The sequence below is a fragment of the Takifugu rubripes genome, chromosome 16 (assembly GCF_901000725.2).
Source record: "Takifugu rubripes chromosome 16, fTakRub1.2, whole genome shotgun sequence".
Classification (NCBI taxonomy): Eukaryota; Metazoa; Chordata; class Actinopteri; order Tetraodontiformes; family Tetraodontidae; genus Takifugu; species Takifugu rubripes.
Window position 1 is genome coordinate 2,885,162 of NC_042300.1, and position 17,084 is coordinate 2,902,245.

The window sequence follows — 17,084 nt, forward strand, 5'->3', positions numbered from 1 at the left end:
GACATGTGGTGATGCATGTAAATATTAGCTGAACACTGATGTCAGTGCTCAATATTAGCTAATATTAGCTGAGTGAGCTAAAAGAACAAAAGATATTTTAAAGAAGAAAACACTGAATTAGCTGCTTCACTTGATTTAATTGTTTGCAGGAATGTTTTTTCATCATGAACAAATATACAAAAAAACAAAACACACTCACGGACATTCATATCAACACAGTGGAAACACGTTTATATTAACAACAGGAAGAGTCCGTTAAAAAGGTCAATGATTTAAATCACTGACTGAAGTATAAAAAAGCATAATTTATGACTGATGGCTGATTATTGATCAGTCATCTTCCCCCACAGGTCAAAAGTCAGTCACTAGAAGACACCTAAACCTGCTTGGCCCTGCTTACCTCATCTTCAGGACCAAAGTCGAAAGCTCCCAACCTGGACCTGGTCCAGAACTCTTCATCATCTGTGTTACTCTTCATCGTCTGAACACAAAACAACTTTATCAAGAATGTCGGGGGAAAGTGCTCAGTTTCTTCTATGTTATCATTAGTGTTATCATTAATAGTATAACTGTATGTACAATTATCAGTACATTACATCGACAGTTCGTTTGTAGTGTCACAAAAGATACTAAGAAGAGAGATTTCATGCATTTTTAAGCAGAGTTACATAAACAGGAAGCGAACCGGCATGCGAGTTAGCGGATACGTCCACCTTTGGAACTGAAAATAACGCTGTAATCAATAAATGGATAAATAACCTTATTAATCACATATCTCAACTTAAAATAATGCATCCGATATAAAGACACAAGCCCGTAAATCAATCAACAAAAGATATTTTAAAGAAGAAAACACTGAATTAGCTGCTTCACTTGATTTAATTGTTTGCAGGAATGTTTTTTCATCATGAACAAATATACAAAAAAACAAAACACACTCACGGACATTCATATCAACACAGTGGAAACACGTTTATATTAACAACAGGAAGAGTCCGTTAAAAAGGTCAATGATTTAAATCACTGACTGAAGTATAAAAAAGCATAATTTATGACTGATGGCTGATTATTGATCAGTCATCTTCCCCCACAGGTCAAAAGTCAGTCACTAGAAGACCTCTTCCTCCTCACAGCCATAATCTGGAACAGTTAAGACATCGATCAATCAATTAGTGACACGGCTCTGCCCTGAATGCAGCTCTAGCTTATATTTTCAGAACAAATCTCACCTCCAACCAGCCGCAGGGCACTGACACACTCCTCCTCCACCTCCTCTTCCTCTTCCAGCAGAGTGGGAGGAGAGATAGCGGCAGGGGCGGGACCGGGATCGGGATCAGGCGTGACGGTGGCTGCCAAGGCCTGTGCAGTATCCGTTGTCGTGGCAACAAGGTTTTCAGCCTGGAATCAGTGTGAATATTTCTGTGATGTGTCTGATCAGGTGAAATGGGCGGAGTCAGGTGTGGGTGGTTACCTGCAGAGAGACTTTCTTCTTCTTTGATGTGGATGATATGAGGAGGCGAACTCTGAAGCAAAAGAGACTCACAACATGAGAAAGTGAGAAGTGATCTGCTCAATAAGAGACGATTAATGATCCTTCACCTTTTCCCAATGACGTCAGCGCTGGTGAAAAGGTTCACGTTGGCTCCAGTGGGCTTCTTACGTCGGCGAGGAAGTCGTTTGCGTCCGGCTGCAGCACTGGTGTCAGAAGAAGCCCTGCAAGGACTGCTGCCCCCCCCACTTCCTTTCCCCTTGCTGTTGAGGTGTCGCAGGACATCGTAGTTGATCTTACTGGAGATCTTCTTCTTCTCCAGCATCATCTCGATGGCCTCGCCTGCCGTTGATGCTTCCATGCGCTCCCTCTTCTTCTTGGGTTTCTTGGACTGAACAGACATATTTAGTTCTGGGTTAAACCTCTTTGGAACATTCTGTGCTCTGTTGGTCACTCACCTTCTCCTTGTAGGTTCCCTGTTCTTTCTCTTTCTGGATCCTCTCTTCCTTCTCTGGAAACAGCCAATAACTTATCAATAAACATGTATTCTTGTTTGCACACGGTGCTTGTGTCTCACAGGAGTGCAACGTGTGAACCAAAGTGCTCACAACCTGTCTTGACAACAGAGGTCAAAGGTCAGATGAGCCTGCCAGAGACTGAAATGTTGGTTCTTTTTTATTTGTCTTCCTAGTTTAATGCAGAAGATGAAGTGGGGACACTGACATTTGTCTGTGGGGAAGAGTGTCCTGACCTTTCTGCTCTTTTAGGTACTCGGCATTCTGCCTCATCCACAGCTCTGTCTTCACCTCCACCTCCTTGTCGTTCAGGATGTACTGTGGGAGGAAATGTTCAAGGAGTCAAGGAGATTCCGCAGCCTTTCACAATAAAGGCACAGGTGGGCGGGTCAACACAGAAAACTCAAGAGAGTGAAATGACCTTCTCAATCTCCTGATCATCGATGCCGTCCAGGTCCAACTCTTCCCCCTTTAACTGCTCATCTGGAAAACAACATGAGACCGTGAGAAAAACTCCCCCATATTAGGTTTGGTCTTTGACGTGGCTGGTTCTGGTCTCACCCTCCAGCTCTGTGGCTGACTCTTCCAGGTCCTGCTGGAGGTCCAAGCTGGCCGCACTTGACAAGTTACCAAGGATGATACCCAGCGGGGGGCCCTGACGCACAGACTTCACCGTTTCCTTTAGCAAGTCCTCCTTATGCTCACCGTCTTCTGCTTTCTTGACCCACCCCTCCTGCTCTTGGATTACATGACACAGGAAGTCCTGTGTCAGTTTTTGGGCAGCAGCTTGAACTTCATCTTCTAGTTCCATGGGGTCAGAGGTCACAGACATAACCTCAGCCTTTGCAGGGTCTGAAAGCAGCAATGAGACCTTTAAAAGTTCTTGCCTGTGGAGATCAGAATGAATGAGAAAGAAACAGACCGCTTTCTTTGGTGAAGGTGTTGTAGATCCCTCTCAGTTTGGGTCGACTCTTTTCCAGTTCAGTCTCTATCTCGTCCTTGTAGCAGCTGATCTCTCCTATCAAGATGAGATGGATTTATCATTATATAGAACAAAAATAATAACATTTGAAGTAAAAATGCCCCGATCTTCACCTGATCGGTGCCCCTGTGCCCCAGTACTGACCTTCCACGTCATCCAGCTTCCTGGTCAGCTCCTGCTCCAGCTGCAGAAAATGATGATCGACTGACTTGCTGATGACTCTCATCAGACAGCAGGAAGTCAGAGGTAGAGAGACTTACTTGCTGCATCTTGACCTTGTGCTGTCCAGCTGTGAAGGAGGGGGGGTCACATTCCTGCTCCAGGTCAACCTTCATGAACTCGTCAATGGTCAGCTGGCTGGTGGGTGTGTCCTCAAACTCTGTTAATCTGAGGGGAGTACATGCTGTGATCTCTCTTTCGGATCATCTACTGTCACGTTGATGAACTGAATTTATACTCGGCCGGGATGTAAACATCTACAGGTATTCTTGTCACTGTTACCTCTTCCTCAGAGTGGTCTGGCACACCTTCACCACACTAATCACATCCTTCACTGTACGACGAAACTTATGCATCCGTGCAGCTACCAGGAGAGCTGAGAAGACATGAGGAGAAAGGAGGAGCTTCAGGAACACAAAAATGATTAGATTTCCCACATGCTCCTAGATTTATCCTATACCTGCTCCGCAGAGTCCAGAGGGTCTACGTCCTGTGTGCATCCAGTCTCTTTTCATCCTTTGAACCAGACGTAGAGCCGTCATGGAAACCTCGTGAGTCTTCACACCAAACTCCAACATATGAGCAAAGCGAGGGATGTAGAGGCATGGGTCTGCGGAGAAGTGAGGCACTCAACAAACCAGGCATCCCAGTTACAGCCAGGGTCAGAGAGAGAGAGAAAGAGCTAGAACCCAGCCTTTGCTGTCAGAGTGATCTGCTTGATATAAAGTGTGATAAGTATGTGACTTTATCTGTGGTTGTGTCAGTAGTGTCAGCACAACGACCGTGCGGCGCCATGTCGCCCCCTGGTGGCGCAGCGCGGTGAAAGCGGTCGTGGCAGCAGTAAAATGGCGTCTGGAGACTCGGGCAGGAGCTGCCATCGGCGTGTTTGTCGTTAACCACGGAAAAAGCATCCCTCGACAGTCAGACAGGTAACTACACAAATTGGCTCGTGGCTTTGGGTTCGAACGGTCCGGTTGTTTGGGCGTGTCGTCGTGGCAGCGCTATTTGATGATACCGCAGAGATGCTAACAACAATCGCGACTCGATCGCTCTGCTCGTCTGATTATTGATTTTATAGTCACAGGTCGGTTCCTGATTGTATTATCGCCACTGGTGACGGGTGAACTGTGGTCCATCCCGATTCAAACCAGAATGGCGTGGGCTGATGTGTTTGGGTCCCACTAGCGAACAGCTAACTTTACCTCGAGAATATTATGGGAGCCTGCAGAGGTGTTGCCTTGGCTTAAAGAGAAACGGGTCTGATCCAGACCTGGACTGTTTCCAATGGCGAGATTCCTCACATGTGGTCAGGTTTTGTTAAAATAAATTGTCCTGTAACTAGCTAATGAAGCTTGTGATCCGCTGTGGTAGAACCCAGACCCACCGATGAGAACCTTTCATGACAGGATTTACTGGTGGCCACAGATGAAGCTTTAATCCGCACCAATCTGATCTGGATCAGATTAATCTGTGTCTGACAGGTCATCATGCTGTGAGGTCACCACCGTGCTGGGAGCAGGACACGGAACCAGGTGACGATGGCCGCTGAGCTCATCTCCACCAGCCTCCCTCGCAGCGGCGAGGTGGAGGTGAAGAAAAGTTTCATCCAGCTGAACGAGCTTGAGCCACCCACAGGAAACCACGACCAATATGATGGCAGGGAGGCAGGTGGCACCCAGCAGGACTTTAGCAACAGTGAGAGAGAGGAGAGAGACGGCTGGAAGGAGGTTCAGCCCACGCTTAGAGAGAGGTCAGCACCTGTCAGATGATTCTGAATGTGATTGTATAAATGTGAACCCTGTGTGAGTGAGATGAAACCTGCTGAAGTTCTTCTGAAACCCTTTCTTGTTTTGGTCAGGAATGCTCTCATGTTCAACAACGAGCAGATGTCTGATGTTCACTTCATCGTTGGACCTCCAGGAGAGACTCAGAGAGTTCCTGCTCATAAGGTACAGGAACCTGGGCAACCTGAGATGCCTTTACTTTTACTTTAATGTTTAATGAGGCTTAAATGGCCCAGACGGCTTCTGTTGGAGCTTGGTCAGCTTGTGTAGCATCTCAGGTAGCCTCTATAGTAGCTCGGGCATGTTCTGTAGCAGGCACAGATGGTTCTGTGTGACAGGGCCATGTGTATACTTTTTTTCCCAGTATGTCCTGGCGGTGGGGAGCTCTGTGTTTGGAGCCATGTTCTATGGGGATCTAGCTGAGGGAGAATCGGCGATCCACATCCCTGATGTTCAACCAGCTGCTTTCCTCATTTTACTGAAGTGAGTCTAAAGGTCCCACTGTCTTCAGTTAGGTCATCAGATGTGTGTGCGTCGGTTGGTTACTGCCCCTTTTTTGCACGCTGGAGTTACGCTGGACCTTCTCTAGAGGGGCCTGAGGCCTGTCGGCACTTCCTTAACGGAGCTGGACTCAGGTGCTGTAGCTTACTGAGCCAAACCAAAGCAGGCTGCTAGTGGAAAAAGTGGTGACTGTGCAAGTATGTGTTACTCTGTGTTTGTCTGAGTCTTTGCGTGTGTGAGACATATTCCTGTTTTGCTGCCACAGTTGGTCCAGCAGACTCTTGCTGAGCCTGATTTCTGGGCTCTGTCAGCTGTCAGATGTGAGCTAATGTCTCTCTCTGGTGTGTCAGGTACATGTACAGCGATGAGATCGAGTTGGATGCCGACACTGTCCTCGCCACACTCTACGCCGCCAAGAAATACATAGTTCCAGCTCTGGCGAAGGCCTGTGTGAGCTTCCTGGAAACGAGTCTTGAGGCGAAGAACGCTTGTGTGCTGCTGTCTCAGAGCCGTCTGTTCGAGGAGCCTGACCTGACCCAGCGCTGCTGGGAGGTTATCGACACTCAGGCTGAACTCGCTCTGCGATCTGACGGTTTCTGTGATATTGACCTGCACACGCTCGAGATCATCCTGCAGAGAGAATCCCTGAACATTCGCGAGGCCCAAGTCTTCCAGGCGGCGCTGCGCTGGGCCACGGCTGAATGTCGGCGCCAGGGTTTGGTCGGGACAGCGAGGAACCAGCGCACGGTGCTGGGCAAAGCTCTTTATCTGGTCCGGATCCCCTCCATGACGCTGCAGGAGTTTGCAGATGGTGCCGCACAGTCAGATGTCCTGACCCTGAAAGAGACGCGGGACATCTTCCTGTGGTTCACGGCCTCCAGCAAACCCAGACTGGAGTTCTGTCTGGCGAAGCGTGTCGGCCTGTCGCCGCAGAGATGCCACCGCTTTCAGTCGTCGGCGTACCGCAGCAACCAGTGGCGCTACAGGGGGCGCTGCGACAGCATCCAGTTTGCCGTGGACAGACGCATCTTCATTGCCGGGCTGGGCCTGTACGGCTCAAGCGGCGGGAAGGCCGAGTACAGCGTGAAGATTGAACTAAAGCGGCAGGGAACCGTTCTGGCCCAGAATCTCACCAAGTTCCTGTCAGATGGGTCCAGCTGCACTTTCCCAGTGTGGTTTGAACACCCTGTTCAGGTGGAACAGGACAACTTTTATACGGTCAGCGCCATCCTGGATGGAAATGAGCTGAGCTACTTTGGCCAGGAGGGGATGACTGAAGTACAGTGTGGGAAAGTGACCTTCCAGTTCCAGTGTTCCGCTGACAGCACCAATGGAACGGGGGTACAAGGAGGGCAGATCCCTGAACTGGTGTTCTACTGCTGAAGTTGACCAAAGGTCTGAACAGTCATGTAATCGACATCCAACAGCTGATTGGTTTTTGTGTGGTTGAACATGAACATTAAATTTAACATTAAATGTTATTGAACTAAAATGAGTGGAATGCTTTAATTCTCCTGTCTCTAAATGTTATTAAAAACCTTTAAAATGATGGTGACCTCACTGATAAAGTAAAGCTGAAGAAGGCGAAGGGCTCACCTATGGCGGGAGCGTTGATGCAGAGCTCTCGAGCCAACAACAGGAAGGTTTTTCCCAAGATGTAAACATTGACCTGAGGAGAGAAATCAATGACCACAGGTTCCTGCCAGCACGTGAGCAGATTCCTTCAGCTCTGGTCAGTCTTACCTGCAGCAGGTCGCTCAGGTCCAGCAGCATGTCTGACACACACAGCTGAGGAGAACACGTCCAGGTCACTTCACCACACACACACAAGCACACACAAGCACACAAGGATACGAGGCGTCCCTTCAGTGCGACAGACCAGGTAGAGGCACGCAGCGATGACGTGTTCCGTCTTACGTCCTCGTGTCAGATGTTTACTGACCACCATCTTGAAGAAGTTGAAGGCCGTGTCCAAACAGTGTTGGTTCAGCTGCAGCTGGCTGCCCAGGTGTTGGATCTGACGCTTTCCTAAACACACACCGAGGTCATTGCGTGGTCGGGTAAACACAACGGCCGTGTCAAAAGGTTTCCAACCATTTCACATCACCGTTGTGGAACGTTAGACGCAGCAGATGAAGCTACTCACCTCCCTGTAGAGTCTGAGCTCGACTCTCTTTCCCAACACTGGTGTGAAAGCCAGAACCAAGAAGCGGAGCTTTAACCGGACCTGGACACATCAAATGTAAGATAATCACCACAGAAACACTGAAGCTACAACAAACCCACTTTTAGCTCAACTACAGAACCATCAATACACACTTGGACTCAGCTGCTGCTAGGGGACATCATCTGCTGCAGACCTGTGTGGTCAGACAGGAGACCACAGCTGTGGTAGAGTCACACACCTCACACATATAAAGGGAGAGTTGATCCCGTTTATGTTGTGGAGGGGAAAGATTTACTGCTTTTACCCCAGTAAACAGTGCTGGAGACATCACAGTCTAATCACAGTCAATCAGACACAGCTTGATCGGCTCCCGGACTACAACAGGCAGATAATCAGCTCACCTGGCTGCACTGGAGATGTGACTTCTGCAGCGTCAGTATGAAGACGGCTGCTCTAATAATCAGGTGAGTGGATTAATGTAACCCCACCGCCCGACTGAGTAAAACAGCACATTTGTTCCTCGGACCTGAACTGTTAAACTATTTTATTATCCCACAGACTCATCTTTGTCTGGTGGTTCCAGCTCAGGAAGTGCTCAGCTCAAGGTCAAATGGATTTAATGGCTTATCTGTTTTGTTAACACATTTGTGAGAGATTCAAAAGTGATCCTTTCCACTGTGTGATGTGACAATCTCTACAAGGAGAACATCTTTGGTTGTGACAGATTTTAAATTACAGGAGGTTAAAGCTCTTCCGTGATCTCTGGTGCCTGTTTCAGGTTTGTCACAAACGGCTGTTCAGTCAAAGTGTCGCGACCGTTACTTGTGGATCCACGTGGTCTCAGGACGGACTCCTCGCTTTGAGGCTGTAGGTCAGTAAGAGGTTTCTCACACAGACCTGGGCTCTTTTTCCTTGCTTCACTCTGCTTCCTCATGTAGATGACCATGGCGTCCACTCTATCAGTGTGCAGCTGGCCTCACAATGTGGTTACACAATCCGCACCTCTAAAATGGATGGTTTCACCATCTTGAGAGCTTCATACTACTCCTGCTTCACTCAGAATCAGGTAGCTCCACTATGGACAAATGGCTAATTTTGGTTGAATATCACAGGAACTGCTGTTATGTCCTCTAGAACGACGAGGTGTTCACCTTCAGATTTAATGTCATGGTGCGTGATGCTCATGGCCACTGGACCAACCAGCCCGTGTCTGCAGTCTGTTCAGGTTTCACTTTATCAGACCGGGAGATCATCTGTGAGGAGGACTACATGGAGGTTAGAACGTGCTTGTTGGCACAGACGACTGAAATGATGGTTTGACTGATGCATTACTGCCGACCTTCAGGTCAACGTGAACCGACAGTCCACGTGTGAAGGTGGAGATGCTGGACAAACGTGGCAGGCCGCATTTGCTGAGGTAACGTTACAGCAACACAAGTGAAAAGGGACGACTGACAGACTGTAGACAAGCAAATTTAATAATGAAGGGAACGCTTTCACACAACTCAGATCTGGAGGAAAGATTCCAGTTAAAAATTCAGTGGTTGTATGGTCTCATTCATTTAGAACCAAATAATGTCAGAAAGATGAGTAGAACCACTGGACTCAGTGAGGACTGCATTCAGAATCCTCAAAACTAAGGAGAACTGAGATAAGAGAATCATTCAGCTCCTGGGCAGTCTGGGGTGACCTGGAGGATGCAGGCATCTCCTCCTCACTCTTGACGCTGTGCTAGACAGTCTACCTCCCAGTAGGTCATATCCATGGATGAGCCATCCTGGAGAAGCTGAAGCTCTGAGCAGCCTCTGTGGGCTGTTGATCTTCATGCTTCCATTAGTGATGAAGCTCTGCTAAAATGCTAAACTATAAGAATCTGAATGACGGATGGACCGTTACTGCCACCTACTAAAGTAGCTCTTCATAGAAGCCATCTGATTGGACAGATGTGACTGAATTTGAAACGCAACCATCAATGACTGTAGGGTGGAGCTTTAGCAGAGGGTTATCAGCAGAGGAACGTTTGAATTGTGGACCAGTGTTTCTGCCTCTTTACTCCAGCTGAAGTGTGTTCTTCAGGCCCAGCGGATGGCGAGTTCTGTGTGGCAGCTGATGTTCTTGCGCGGGGACGAACAGGTTTACTCGATGTCTGTTAGTGAAGCCAAGAAACTGGGTTACAGTCTGACAGCCTCGGCCCAGAGGTTGGTGCTTCGAGCCCAGTACAATCAGCCGCAGGCAGAGATCAAAATGGTGAGTTAAGACAAAAATGATGGAAACGACCCCTCTGAACAGTTTAAAAGTTCTTTACATTCACCATCAGATAGAAGAGGTCCCGGTGGAGGTCATCCGGGTTTCTCTGTTTTTCAAGAAGAAGCTGATGGTACTGATGATTGACATGTCCATGGCGTGCGCTGTCAGTAAGTTCTCAAACATGAGGCGCCCCTTATGTGGTCTCTTAACACTTCTAACAGGCTGTTTATTTGTGCAACAGATTCGGGCTCTTTCAAAGATGGCTGGCTGCTTTTGGAGGTTCCTCAGGTTATGAGCCCGCTGGTTGGGGAGGGAGTGGACTATCAAAGCAACAGCATCAGGCTGGGGGTGGATGGGATGCTGCTTGAAGAATCCTTGGCTGCAGCCAGGGGCATCCATGTGGTTCAACACGGACAAAAGATCCAGATCGGGGTTCCTTTTGGGACAGAAGGGGGTTACAGGAAGGTTTGTTCCCTGTAACTATGGTGGACAGATGGATAATTTACATGCAGCTGGTATGAAGTTACAGCTGTGATAATGGTTTTTACCCTGCAGAGTCTGGTGGTAAAGAACTCCTACAAAGAGACTTATATGATCTTCCTGCTGTACGAACACATCTTCTCAATGCTGTATGAAGATGGTAGTAGCATCGACACGAGACACCGCCTGCTAAGAAAGCTGGGCACGCCCCTGATCTGCCATATACCCTTCACTATTAACCGTGAGTCAGCAGATCATTGATCTCACAGTATGTTCACAGGCTCCACCCTGAAATATATCGAAGATTTAAATGGTTCGAATTCTGTTTGTTTCTTTAGAAACTGTTGCTGACAACCAGGTGTTTAGCGTCTACCTGGGAAATATCCCAGTTGATGTCGTACTAGAGGACCTCTGGATCAATGGGAAGCAGCTACAGATGTCTGAAAAACTCGGCTACAGCATCAAATATTCTGTCCACAACAATGGCAGCAAAGCTTATCAGCTCCAGCTGCCTTTCAAAGACTCGGTTGTCCAACAGATGGTGAGAATTGGCTAAGGCTCTGAGCCACTTCTGACCTGTTATTTCATCAAGCATGAAACTGAAATGTCATTCTTCAGCTTCTCTGAACTCAAAGTATCTGATGCTATAAATTTACGTCAGACTACTGAAGAGAATAACTTCAAATAAAGTGCTATAATAAGCATAAAATCTGTTAACAGTTAACCCAAAACCAACGGGGTGAACTTTTAGTGAGTGGAACAGCCCAGGTGATTTAGGTGTTTAGTTTGGCAAAACAAATCTCCAGTATTTCCTCATTAATGGTAATTTGGTGACATTATCTTGTAAACGGACTAGTTTAAAACATCCAGTTGAAAGAAAGTGAAATCTCAGACTAGCAGTGACCTAATAATTTTAAAGTGACACTGACAGATACTTTGTTAACAGTACCTGGGTGAAGGTGTGGTGCAATACTCCATAGATATAAACTTCACTTTAACCATCATGCCTCAGAGGGAGTCGTACTACCACCAAACCACCATCACAGCACGGGTCTTCAACGCCTGTGAGTATTTTTTTTTTTTTTGCGAGTAAATACTGGCTGAAGCCAGTTGGGGTGATGCTGATTTAAAATTCAGAGTTCTTATAGTCCCTCCAGAGATCACAGCTCAGTGTCTGGACAGAGCAATTGTCTTCAGTGTGGCGGGATCATCTCAGACTTTGTGGGAGATCGGGGTTGACAAGACGCCCCTCACCAGTGAGCTGGCTGTCCAAAGAGGGTATCTTCTCTCTGTTCAAAACCAAAAGACTGTTCTGGAAATACCCCTGTTCTCCATTGGATATACCTATGAAGTAAGACTCTTTGGTCAGCCATGGTTGTGCTTTGTTACTAAAATTTACCTCCCTCATGGACCAGATGTTTGTAGATGTCTTCAGTGCATGGAAGCAAAAGTAAAGTTTTCAGTTTCATGAAGCTGACTTAACTATTGGCTACCATCTTCCAGGAAATCAACCTGTCAAACTTTTATGCCACATTTGAACTACTTCTGAGGGATCCCAAAAGTCTGGCGGTCCAAACATCCACATCCAAACGCTGCCTCTTCAAAACCCAGGACATGATGGGTAAGTTCTGTTCATTGCTGTAGCCTTGTGATTCCTTGGATCGGAAATGGCTGCTGTTGACCCTCTGGTTTCAGTCTGTTCTACAGATGGAACCATGACTGTGGTTGCAGCTCTGTCCTCAACCTGGCCTTCAGTAAAACCTGAAAGAACCACCCTTTTGGATCCCGCCTGTGTGCCCAAGCAGACTGATGGATCTAGAGTCTTGTTTGAGTTCAAAGTGGACTCTTGTGGGACCAGAAACACGGTATGAAAGACATTTAATTTACAAAATTCTGTGAGTTTTCATATGGGCCATGAAGGCAACAAACTTCACCCAAACAGTCGCACCTCTGTGATTTAGTGATATACTCTGGAACAGTCTTAGAACATCTAACAGTCTTACACTGTTCTCATACCAGAACCTTTAAAAAAATTAAATTAAGGCATTGCCTCTGAAGTTCTGTTTTGTAATGGAGAATCATCTGCAGGTCGGGGACACCTACATGGTTTATGAGAACGAGATCTTCCATAACAGGCAGCTGATACCAGATGGACCAAACTTTATTTCCAGAGATTCCAATTTCAAGTAAGAAAATGGGTCCAAAATCCTAAATGTTCCAGGCATGCTGAAGCTTCATTGTAGAGGATTTTGGTGGTGACGACTACAACCAAGTAAATGTTGACTGACCCAATCTCCTTTTCCTTCCTGCACACTTTTCTCTTATGCTTAGCCAACTTCGTTTCATCTGTCCAGTTAGTTTTTGGATCAATCTAATGAGCTCCTTTCCTTTTACTGATCTGCCAATATTGATCAGCTGCCAATTGGTCAATATTTAAACCCAACTCCAGAACTTTGACTTTCTCTTCTAGAGGTAATTGGAGAATAGACATGATGCAGTCAGACTGATGCCACACTGTCAAAATACATTTGACCTCTGGAGAAAGTGGTAGAACTACGGCTTTAAATGCAGAACTGAATCATCTCGTCTGGTCTTTGCGTAAATGGCTAAATGGATCCACATACGCAGATCATAGTCTTGTTTCTAGAGCACACAGCTGGTAGGTCCCGGTGGTCCTGCTGGGACCTAGAGGGAATGATAAACTGTGTTTGGATAGGTTGACGGTGAGGTGTTTCTATCTGCTGAGTGGAGTCAACAGACTGTCTGTGGACAGAACCTTCAGATCGGAGGCTCCTGGATTTGGATTAGTCGACGTCTTCAAGAGTCTTAAAGGTTACACTGAACAATCCAAATTGACTTTGATTAAAAAAAAATTTAAAACAACAAAAAAAAACACTTTCTTCTGCAGATCCAGGGAATCGACCTGCAGCTGAAGGGTGTGTGATGGAGAATACTGTCAATTTCCCCTCCCACAGAGTCCATCAAACCACAGCGTCTGGGGGAGTTGGGCACCAGTCCAGTCATCGCGGAGACCCAGACAGACAAAAGGCTTCACAGCCCTCCACAAACTATCTGCGCCATCCTGAAGCTTCTGGAATTGAAACCCACCAAGTTGCTTCAGAGGCTTCATCTGGTCTTTACAACTTCCACAATCGGGAACAACAAGCAGCTGGCCTCTCTGCTCGTGACCATTCCCACAGTATTCCTCCTGGATATGACCACCGGGTGGACATAAGCCTCCAGCTGTCAAATCTTAGCACACAGAACTTAAACTTTGTAGTTCGTGGTGAGAATATGGACTTAACTGATGCCACCCTAGCCATAGATTCAGGTTCTAGCAAGGTGCCTAGCCATCCAGTTATTGGACAATTGAAAATTGACTCGGGACAGTCTGAGGCGTCAAGGCTTCTTGGTCCAACCAGACAGGTTAAAAATATCTGGCACTCTGGCCCCAATAACCCCTCCTCTGTTAGTCCAGGCCATAAACAACATCAAGACCCACAGGGTCTAAAATTAGACCTTGGAATGAAAACGCAAAACTTACAAAAAAGACTTGATATGGAGTTCAGTCTCTTTGGGTCGCCTGATGATGGGAACCACTTGAACAGTGAAGGGACTCGTGGCCTTCAGCATCAGTATATGCCTCTTCACTTCCCTGCGCAAGCTCAGCACAGTCCAGGTCAGTCTGGCAAACGTGAGACCTACCCTTCTGGTAAGCCCCAACCTACAACACTACAAGGTAAATTGGACCCACTGAGGTTTGCCAGCCGTGAACAGGTGTCTTCTGCAAGGAGTCAAAGTGAGCAGAGCCTGGAAAGACCAGGGTCCACTGAATGGAGAAAGACTAATGCGCTTTATTCAAAGGTGCACAATGTCAGAGTCAAACCGCCAAGCAGATTTGTTTCTTCCGTTAATACACTCCGACAGAAACCGATGGTTCAGCCCCTGAACTCTGCATCCACAGTTTTAAGCAGCCAGGAACACGTGGCTAATGGGGTCTGGGAGGGGAAACAAGTTCAAACCACTGACTTGGATCAAACGTCAACCACTGTGTCCCCAAACCAGCAAATGCCCCTTCACAACCCAGTGCATTCTCCTTCAAGCCAGAGCCTCTTCTATCAGCTGGCTGGGACAAAATACGATTCTGCGCTGAAAAATGTCCAGGCAGCAGGTAGGGTTGGGACAGCCTTATTCTAAATCACACTGCAATTCTTGGAAGGGTCCAGGTTTAAGATATAACTGAAGTTCTGTCTACACTAAAATCTTTCTATTCATCTCAATTAGCAACACCACAGGTCGGAGCGAGACCCCCAAGCTTCAGAACGGAGACCAACGGTCCCACTTTCGGAAAAGGTGAAAACACTGGGCTCCACATAGACCTTCATGGGTTGGCTGGCTCATATGTCGCAGGCCAGACCCCCTCAGACTGAAACCAGCATTCACCAAGGCACCATCAGAGGTACTCCTCACAACTGTGCCCAATCCACTGGAACAACCTCAGTACAGTTTGCCTCTGGTTTCTATTCTCTCCTCAAACACGACTGTCTCTCTAACAGTAGCTAGCACAGCTACATCTTTACAGGCCCATATAGCATGTTTCCCCACAGCTGCAGTCAGCTGATCAATATTTTACCATTGAAGATTAATATCAGGAGTCACTTTTAAACTTGAGTATCTGTTTACTAATTTAGGGAATGTAGGTCCTTTTATATTCAAGGAAAATGATACAAAATAAATTTTATAAAGCTGTTACATGTCTGACTGTTGTAGTGGATGTTTGAGTCAGATGTGACCTTTGTTGGTGCAGGAAGGTGACTCGGATGAAGATGGGAGACTTTGAAAATGTCCAGAAGATGCATCAATAAAGCTTCAGCTTGAAAACACTGGGATGGAGTCTGACATTACTAGAACAGTATATTTGATAATTTTACTAGATTTACTCAATTTCAGTTGTAATGACATGATTAGGAGTGTTGGGTAAAATCAAATCAAAAAAGTCTACAGAAGTGGTCATCAAAGAGCAACCATGTGCTGCTCAGAGCTGATGCAATGCTTTTAAACCATTTTGGTGATAATCTGATGTATAGAAGAGTCTGTGTCCATCTGTCCCCATTCTGTTCAGCATCAAACATGAGTCTCTACAGCTCACCACAGGATAATCTTCACTAAAATAACTCACTTTGCGTGGCAGCAGAGACGGTGGACCTGCTTCTGAATAAACCCAAGTCCCAATGAGACCAGCAGGACGTTTGTCATGAGATGCAACCATGAAAGCAGAGGACGTTTGCTGGTTGTCTATCGACTAACGCAGCTGCATTCAAGGTGGACCTCTGGGTCTAACATCCAAAGACGACCACCTTAAATCTCATTCATACTGAAGGTTAACTTGCTTCCCCTGTCCCACACAAACACAGAACATGCAAACAGGCCCAGGGCTATTGTGATAAATCGGACTAATGGTTTACAGGCAGGAAGACAAATGAGAAATGATTCCTCAAAATTAAAAACTGAAGCGGGATTGGAATGGGATTGTATTTTCTCAGACTGAACTTTGTAGATGTTCTGATTAGTCTCCTTATTGCTCCTTAAAACCTTGTTTGTAGAAGTAGAGAAAATGTTTCTCGTACAACTGTCATACAGATGAGTAAAGGTTAAAGAAATCCTCACCATCAGCAGAGACAAATTGACCCACAGCAGATGAAACTCCTCCACTTCCCTCAACAAACTGGACCTCGGACACAATGATGTTATCTTCCAGAACCGAACCACAGTCCGTGCACACAGCACTTCCCCTTGCCTGGTCCACATCGATATCTGAGCCTCCGCAGGTCCTGCACACCCGTGAACTCATGATGGAGGTTGAAGGTCAATGCAGCCTGGAGGTTAGAAAGGAGGTTCTTCACTTGCTCACAGATCCTGACAGTAAACAATCCCCATCTTATTAATATTTCATCCGTTGAAGGCGCTGACTTTTTCAAGCTTGGGTAATAAAAATAGTAAAGCACTTGTATAGGGCACACTTCCGCCAAGCCAGCTTTAAAAGAACCTCCAAGTGTTCTTACTTTAATGGAGGTTGTTTCACTTGAAAGCATAGGCAACATTGATTCAATTGGCTTGGCTTTGTTCATAGGTCAACGTCCCTCCGGAATCATCACAATTTAAGCGTCTGCTCCCTGGCCCATTGTCAACAAACCCGTTATTCAATTTTTTTGTGTTATTTTGCTAACAATGAAATGCTGGCCGTCACATGATCACATTGTTGGAGATGATCAGAAACAAACTCACCACAAATAAAAGCACTTATCAGAAAAAAATTAAATCCGATTAAAGCGGTTAGTTGCGCGACGGTCTCTTTTCTCTTCCCAAACTCATTTTATTCCTCCTTACGTTGAACCCACAAACACTCGGCGACGCTTATTTAAACTTCGGACGGTTAACGGAATCAATCATTTTAAAATAAGTGTTTTCGCTGTTGTGTTTTCTTCCTGTTGGGCTCTATAGTGACGACATCGTGCTGCGCGGGCGGGAGTATTTCTTTTTACCCATACATTAGTTGATGGAATTTAAATCTCAGTTAATTTGTTACACATTAATCTAAACCAACGTTCTATGACCAAATGTGGATGAGAATTGAATAAGCGTGAGTTACATTTCATCACTATCGGCCTCTCCAACTCGAGTGAATGGTTCAACCGATTGC

The 17,084-nt window shown here is 46.4% G+C and overlaps 3 protein-coding genes across 7 annotated transcripts; 2 read left to right on the forward strand and 1 right to left on the reverse strand.

Annotated features, from left to right (window-relative positions):
• Positions 1-117: 117 nt before the first annotated feature.
• LOC101066443 (transcription factor IIIB 90 kDa subunit-like) lies at positions 118-16,949 on the reverse strand. 3 transcript variants are annotated; one of them, XM_029849576.1, is made up of 20 exons: positions 16,670-16,949; positions 16,052-16,260; positions 7,637-7,717; positions 7,345-7,518; positions 7,234-7,265; positions 7,087-7,159; positions 3,666-3,815; positions 3,488-3,581; positions 3,247-3,373; positions 3,131-3,170; positions 2,927-3,022; positions 2,566-2,856; positions 2,426-2,487; positions 2,241-2,322; positions 1,948-2,000; positions 1,600-1,880; positions 1,472-1,523; positions 1,230-1,398; positions 1,082-1,140; positions 118-338 (listed from the first exon to the last, which is right to left on the reverse strand). In XM_029849576.1, exons 2-19 carry the CDS (start codon positions 16,233-16,235, stop codon positions 1,109-1,111), a joined length of 2,073 nt encoding a protein of 690 aa, XP_029705436.1. In that variant the 5' UTR covers positions 16,236-16,260; positions 16,670-16,949; the 3' UTR covers positions 118-338; positions 1,082-1,108. The 3 variants fall into 3 exon arrangements, with proteins under 3 accessions (XP_029705436.1, XP_003971499.2, XP_011610132.2); XM_003971450.3 differs by lacking the exon at positions 118-338 and having other exon boundaries at positions 861-1,140; positions 16,670-16,947; XM_011611830.2 differs by lacking the exons at positions 118-338; positions 16,052-16,260; positions 16,670-16,949 and adding an exon at positions 7,810-7,943 and having other exon boundaries at positions 861-1,140.
• On the forward strand, positions 3,983-6,982 carry LOC105417526 (BTB/POZ domain-containing protein 6-B-like). 2 transcript variants are annotated; one of them, XM_011611829.2, is made up of 5 exons: positions 3,983-4,134; positions 4,687-4,955; positions 5,064-5,154; positions 5,354-5,472; positions 5,841-6,982. In XM_011611829.2, exons 2-5 carry the CDS (start codon positions 4,744-4,746, stop codon positions 6,871-6,873), a joined length of 1,455 nt encoding a protein of 484 aa, XP_011610131.1. In that variant the 5' UTR covers positions 3,983-4,134; positions 4,687-4,743; the 3' UTR covers positions 6,874-6,982. The 2 variants fall into 2 exon arrangements, with proteins under 2 accessions (XP_011610131.1, XP_011610130.1); XM_011611828.2 differs by having other exon boundaries at positions 3,992-4,134; positions 4,668-4,955.
• On the forward strand, positions 8,031-15,222 carry LOC105417527 (uncharacterized). 2 transcript variants are annotated; one of them, XM_011611832.2, is made up of 20 exons: positions 8,043-8,121; positions 8,216-8,262; positions 8,436-8,528; positions 8,596-8,723; positions 8,792-8,932; positions 9,003-9,074; positions 9,734-9,904; positions 9,975-10,071; positions 10,146-10,369; positions 10,460-10,625; positions 10,723-10,925; positions 11,331-11,448; positions 11,533-11,735; positions 11,888-12,005; positions 12,080-12,249; positions 12,473-12,570; positions 13,101-13,216; positions 13,293-14,555; positions 14,669-14,737; positions 15,192-15,222. In XM_011611832.2, exons 1-20 carry the CDS (start codon positions 8,096-8,098, stop codon positions 15,197-15,199), a joined length of 3,531 nt encoding a protein of 1,176 aa, XP_011610134.2. In that variant the 5' UTR covers positions 8,043-8,095; the 3' UTR covers positions 15,200-15,222. The 2 variants fall into 2 exon arrangements, with proteins under 2 accessions (XP_011610135.2, XP_011610134.2); XM_011611833.2 differs by lacking the exons at positions 11,888-12,005; positions 12,080-12,249; positions 12,473-12,570; ... (2 more) ...; positions 14,669-14,737; positions 15,192-15,222 and having other exon boundaries at positions 8,031-8,121; positions 11,522-11,538.
• Positions 16,950-17,084: the final 135 nt, after the last annotated feature.